At 43.0% G+C, this 6,887-nt stretch overlaps 1 protein-coding gene across 1 annotated transcript; it reads right to left on the bottom strand.

The window, feature by feature from the left end:
• Nucleotides 1-223: 223 nt before the first annotated feature.
• LOC145436532 (uncharacterized) lies at nucleotides 224-6,532 on the bottom strand. Its single transcript, XM_080313895.1, has 2 exons — nucleotides 5,882-6,532; nucleotides 224-1,286 (listed from the first exon to the last, which is right to left on the bottom strand). Exons 1-2 carry the CDS (start codon nucleotides 6,493-6,495, stop codon nucleotides 485-487), a joined length of 1,416 nt encoding a protein of 471 aa, XP_080170021.1. The 5' UTR covers nucleotides 6,496-6,532; the 3' UTR covers nucleotides 224-484.
• Nucleotides 6,533-6,887: the final 355 nt, after the last annotated feature.

Below are 6,887 nucleotides of genomic sequence, written 5' to 3'. Positions count from 1 at the left end.
CAAATGATCTGTTTGATATGTAATAAACCGTAGTAGCATTGCGTCACCTGTCACGCCAAATCAAATGTTCGTATTGTGCCCTCAGTTTGCAGGAAATAATACATACAGTAAGTTAATTTACATAGTTAATCTAGAGGTCGATTCTAAAGGTATCAAATAATGTGATTTATGAAGGCAGTATATTTCCGGAAGCATACCCATTGCAAATTCTACATCACAAACATGACTTTTCGGGACGATATATTTGCAAAATTTCGGAAGGAAGCATATTTTGCTCAAATGCATAGCGGAATGCAGTACCAGAAGTTTAGGCGTTATTTACCATGCTATATTTTAACAATGCGAGATTCATCTTCTCGGACAGACATGGTCCAGACTTCGCGCGCAAATGTTTTAGGTTAAAGTCGTTTTGCCAAAATTTCAGTTACATGGCATTATGACAGGTATATCATCTGTTCTTGCAGGGGTACAGACACTTGTTTATCTACACATGCGGCACAGATTGTGCATCCGAGTGTTGCGCGTTCGGAGATATTCCTTGATTTGTGTATACTGTCTGCGGTGGTACCGCGACTTGAACCTGGTGATACACTCCTGGTTGCATAGACTGAGCGTTATAATGATGCTGCATGGACGGCGCACCCGCTGGCACAACGTGTTGAACGTTTGGAATCCCGCCAATTTGTTGTGAGGTAGGAACCTGTGGGATGTACACAACGGTGCTTGGATAGTTTCTCTGCCCGCAAAGACCGGCGCAACAGAACGCCGAATGAACAATCGAAATTATGAAACCACCAAACAACATCAAAGTTATCAATATGTGAAGGGTGACCAGGGAAGTTAACGGGAAAGATACCGCAGTTGCAAATCCCGACACCACAACACCAATCGGGGCGAAAATCGCTGTGAGTATGCTTAGCACCATGTTGGCACGGTACATGCTAACAGAGGGATTCTTCTTAACACATACTCCCAGAATTCCGGTCACGAGTATGAAAATGCCAGCCCATAATCCTTGCGACGTATACGTGAGGGCGTGATGCACATTGCCGCGCGAATATGTACCCTTGTCTATGAAAAGTGTTGCGATTGCAAACACCAGGGAGAGTCCGCCCATGAGGCACTCGGTAATTCCAAGACAGAATAGAACGTTCTTGTGTTTGTCACGTGCCTTCACGGTCGGTGCCGACGGTAGCACGGGTGTAGCCGTTGACTGTGTAACATGATGCTCTTCAGCGGATGAGTTGGTTTCAAGCTTTTGGTATTTTTCCTGATTTTGTGACATTTTTTATTTATTTTCAAACAATCTGCGTAGAGAATGCGAATGCATTTATTATAACCAAATGCAACAAATATTCATATAAGTTACTGTGTACATTTAAATAGGCCTACATATATACAAGGTATATTCTAGAGATGGTGCGAACCCATAAAAGGTTCAGGTTCGTGTGAACGCCTGTGACGTCATATGTGACCATGTGACGTCATATTGCTAATTCCGACTCTATATTTCATTAAACTTATATATTATTGTACACTATACCCAGCGACAACATTATGCCACAATGATGAAGTACATGCTGACTTTTCAAACGTCACCAAATTTATCAACTGGAGCAACGAAATGATCTAATAATCCCATAAAATTTACCGTCGCTTTGCCAGCAATTTCGACGAGGAGTCAGAGGGGAATATAAGCTTACGCCTCAACGAACTAGGCCAGACCGGTCAATGTATTCGGCGTCTGACAATTGCTACATTGATATTGAGCAGAGTGTAAAACGGGTTTCTATACTTGCTACTGATATCCCCCGAACAAGTTAGGCCTATATAGTAGCCAACACCCCAATCGCACGGATTTTTTTATACCATAAACATATCAACTCAATATGGATCCCGTACGGCTGCTAGATTTTTACATCAGACAAGGATACATATTCTATATATCTATTTTATTGAATATCATCATTCGCCGACTAGGCTACCTTCATATAGTGTATTTCGTTCTCGACGATGTGCGATTGCTGGCTAAGCTCACAGCGGAGAGTCGCTGAATATTCACAAACGGAAAGCTGAACGTTTTGAGCAAACTTTTGTAATAAAGCTAGTACAATTTTTGAGATTGGGAAGGTGCATGCCCGTTTCGTGTTTATTTTTCCCTATACCACCAGCGCCATGCATATAATAAAGTGGTCCGAAGTTGAAATGCAAAGAATTTCAGCCACAGATGTTATAATGGTATGTAAAATTGTAATTGAATTGAACGTGAACCTCTAGATTTCGGAGGTTCATTTCATACACAGATCGCGAACCTCACGTTCGCACCATCCCTAATATACACAGTACACTACATAACAGTTTCATGGCATAATAGAGAAGTAACAACCGTTAGCGAATGAATGGTCGCAGTGGCAGCATGTATATAATGAAAGTCTGGTGAGTCGATTGACCTCGGTGAGCAGTTTCACTTCATTTTGCGATGAGCATACAGTCGCAGCCGTAGGGGCTATACCGCAAGTTGGCGTATGAGCATTCGGTCGGATTACTAATTCCCGAATGAGCGCAATGATAAATAGCTATGTAGTGGCTATAATTTTATGATTACACTGTTGCAATAGCCATGGCCTTTCTTTCCTGAAACTTGATCCTGTAATGAAACCCATAACATGCCGTTACAACTTCGGCGCTATGTCACCAGTGAAAAGGAAAATGACAAGTGTTAGATACATTGTTTTACACTTACAGCGAGATAGAATTAATATAGAAACAATAGGCTTAGGCTCACACATCCGCCCTTTTTTCTGGATGGGTCTTATGCGATCGCGCGGCACCATTGATCACATCACTTTCATCGCCGGGTTCCCGAAAAATCGTGAGCAGCTGTCAATATCACTATTCTTGTCTCGGCCTCAAATGTCACTGTAGCGATGATTCTTAACTGGTGTTCCTGAGTACCGAAGTGGTACCACTGATTCAATATCGGGGGGTTCCCTGGAAGCCCACACGGAACTCATACATACGATTTGTGATGATGCGGCCATCTCGTGCATCATTGATTACCGTTACATGCCATCAGGAGCGATCAGTAGTCGAATTGTCACAGTTGCGCCAATAATTATAAGCTCATTTGGAAAGCAATTGGGTTCACGCCTATGCGTCGCGGCAGAAAAATACGACGCCACTTTCCACGGTGCAGTCTCGTACTTCTGAACTTCCTTCAGGGAGGAAATAGCAGAAGTCACTCTAATTTGCAATAGATATTCATCTCAAGATTTGGGGTTTATGTGGAAATCATATATGAATGGATGTATCCTTTTACAGCTTTGTTTATGCATAGCTCAATTTACAATTGAATAGTATATTCGCATCGAAATGAACCCAAATATTTTTGGATGACACTCGTCAGGGGTAATCGTCAGCAACTAGTGGAGAATTGGAAAGAACATTGTATATCAACAATCGTATCTCGAAATATGACGTCACAGGCAAGAAATGAGATCTCAAATAAGAGAGCGTTCAATATGCTAGTTTACGATGGTACACACGAACTCCTCTTGTTGACAAGCCGAAAATATTCGGGTTCATTGCAACGCGAAAATACAATTCAATTGTATATTGAAGTTCTGCACCTCCATGAAGGTCTTTAAATAGCTCAATTTAAACACCAGTGATCCACAGTAATTTATTAAATATGTGTTGCAATGGATTTTCGTTTTTATGACCCGGCGAAAATGTTAGGATTCCGAGGGCTCACAGGTTAGCGTAAGTGTTACCCGGGTTAGTATACCGGTTACGAACCGCAACCACAGCACTGTAGGTGTACCATCTATGCTTACCTCCAACCTACTATGCATAGCATATTCTTTCGGCTGCAACAATGTCTGAATATATTTACCACGGCTCAACTTTACGTTTTCAGATGGCTTCCCTGATTATGCTCTCCGCCATGACACTCACTGCCGCACTACCAGAACAGATAAAACCAACTTTACCACCGTCAATGACATTCATTCCTCGCCCGTGAAGACAAATACAAAGCGAGAACGATACTGCTGAAACGAGTGATATTCACATACGTGACAAAATTGTTGATGTGAATGGCAAGCCACGTGATTCGCATGACGTCAATCGAAGCAACCGACTTGCATGCATCATATTGCATCATGCATGCGGTTTCGTGCAACAGCGAAATTCCTCACATGAGGCGAGTCAATTTGTTGAAGCTTACGTCGAGAAGGTGGAAATATAGGTACTATTACTGCTTATTCGATGGCATTAAACGCGACAAGCGTCGGCTCGTAATATGACGAGCTTGGTGCGACAAAATGTATATCTACTTCTACATTCAATTCTGTTAATCGTAAACTTACGGGAGCTAAATTGATATTTTGTTAGCAGTCATGCTGACAGATTTGATCGAGCCCATTGCAATATCAAATGCTGTCACATTCAAGTTGAAACCGATGAAATACTTGATACTGCTACTGCGCCGTGTCATAGTCATAGAAAAGACGATTTAGCGTCTCTTCAATGCAGTATTTTATAACAAAAATACGCAACAGTGACGTTTGACCTCTAATACACTGATGTGGCCAGTGTAACATCAATTACTACCGGACTTGTTTATTAACATGCTAAATTCTGACTACATTTGAATCTCTCTCGCTACATTGACGCAACATTGGTGCGTATGTTCATCGTTCATTCGTGGCAAACACGCCGGCTCATGCTCTGCATAGATCCTAATTACTGTGCTGGTTTTTAGAAAATGCATACAGTAAAATTACTGGGAAAATGTAGTTCGAAGGTATGAGGAATAATGATTTATGTAAGAGGTGTGTCGGAATCATGCTTTTCGGGATGATTTATTTGCAAAATACTGGGCAAGGTATGTTTCGTAGAAATGAATTGAACAGGACGCCGCAGACTTGAGTCTATCGCCGGTGGCAGATTCGAAAATTGCAAGATGCGTCCTCTTCGTGAACATAATGATAAGAATACTACTCAGACAATTTCTTTCGAGTGGAATCGATGTGTAAAAGTTTCGGGTCCATGTTTGCAGTTCCTCTACACATGCGGCACATATTGTGTGCCGGAGCACTGCACGTGTGGAGATAATCCTTGATTTGTGTATAGGCATACTGTCACCGTTGGTACCGCTGCTAGAACCGGGTAAAACGCTCCTCGTGGATGCATGTACTGCGCGTTGTAATGATGCCGCACTGACTGTGTACCTCCTGGCTTAAGCTCGTTTGGAATCCCGCTGATCTGTTGTGAGTTTGGATACTTCGGAATGTACCAAACAGTATACCCGGAGGTTTCCTCAGCCCGCCGATACCAGCGCAACAAAACGCCGAGTTAAGTATCTATATTATGGAACAGCCAAATAATATCAGGGTTATCAAGGCGTGCAAAGTGCGTAGATGCGTTCTGCAACAGTTAGGAAAGAATCCTGGTGTCGACCGCGTTCGGACTCGAACTCGCAACCCATTGACGTTGAACCCGTGGAATAAGTATAGTTTGCAGTTATAGATTTGAGTCGAGTAGTCTCTGAATTATGTGGGTGAATTGATTATGTAGGAGTTGAGAGATGCAACCCATTTCGTTGGAGGTGATAAATGACCGCTAATCTCGGGCAATTGTTTGCTATCGGGCTCGATCCGTCACAGTTTCAGGTCCGTGCAGATATAGGTCATCTGTTCCAAAGAGTTGCTGTTGACACTTTATCACCTAACCATGCGGTACAAACTGCGCGCCGGGATACTACCTGTTTAGGGATAGTCCTTGATTCGCGTATACTGGCCGCGGTGGTGCCGCTGCTTGGACATTGTGAAGCACTACTGTTTGTATCAACTAGGCGTTGTAATATTGCTGTATTCACGGGGCGCCTCCAGGAACAACGTATTGGACGTTTGGAATTCCACCGATTTGTTGCGAGGTAGGAGCCTGCGAAATATACACAACGGTACCCGGATGGTTTCTCTTCCCGTTAAGACCGGCGCAACAAAACGCTGAGTGAATGATCGATATTATAAAACCCCCAATAAGCATCAGAGTTATCAACGCGTGCAGAGTGACCAGACGCCACTCGAAAACCACAGCGAACCCCGATATCACAGCGCCAATCGGGGTGATTATAGCTGTTAATATGCTTAGCACCATGTTGGCCTTGTACATGTTAACGGAAGGATTCTTCATAGCACATATTCCTAGAATTCCGGTGACGAGTATGAAAATCCCAGACCATAATCCTTGCGACGTGCCCGTGAGCAGATATCGGTTTTGGGAGAGTGTCGCTATTGCAAACGCAATTGACAGTCCTCCCATGATGCACTCGGCAATACCGAAGCAAAATAGCGAGATCTTGTGCTTGTCACGTGCCTTGATCGCCGGTGCCGAGGGTAGCACGGGTGTAGTCGTTGACTGCGGAGCTGGAGTCTCTTGTGCGGATGAGTCGTTTGTTAGTTTCAGGTATTGTTCCCGATTTTCTGACATTACTAATGTATTTATTTGCAATACAAAATACCTAGAGAATGAATACATTTATTAAAAGCGTCGGGTCATTCTGGTATGTACCACATGTATACAACATGCATGTAAAGGGGTTAATATCTTCAGAATCTATAGTCTCTGTAATGTGAGCAGCAGTAAAGGGTGAATACAACATACGTGCAGTGTGACAGTAGGAACACCTGCAGAATATTTCATAGGGCATGACAATATTACATAATTCGTCCGGCGCGAAAAGGACTGCCCTTTATGCTGACCGAAGACTTCGATAAATGTACGTAGGCCTATATGTTTAATTGTCCTGGCAATCTGAAGCCCACAAGATAAATGTCTACCCGCAAGGTAAATTCGTTTGCAGTGAGGAAATACCAACTTGA

The sequence above is a fragment of the Botryllus schlosseri genome, chromosome 3 (assembly GCF_051294905.1).
Source record: "Botryllus schlosseri isolate E-star chromosome 3, Bs_hap1, whole genome shotgun sequence".
Classification (NCBI taxonomy): domain Eukaryota; kingdom Metazoa; phylum Chordata; class Ascidiacea; order Stolidobranchia; family Styelidae; genus Botryllus; species Botryllus schlosseri.
This window is presented reverse-complemented; position numbering and strand designations above follow the sequence as displayed.

What these genes read in the sequence shown, in the direction of transcription:
- LOC145436532 (XM_080313895.1), bottom strand. Translation starts at nt 6,495, where the DNA reads ATGTCAGAAAATCGGGAACAATACCTGAAACTAACAAACGACTCATCC. An exon ending in GTTGTTCCTGGAGGCGCCCC is followed by an intron (nt 1,287 to 5,881) that starts GTGAATACAGCA and finishes AAATAAATAAAA; the next exon opens with AATGTCACAAAATCAGGAAA.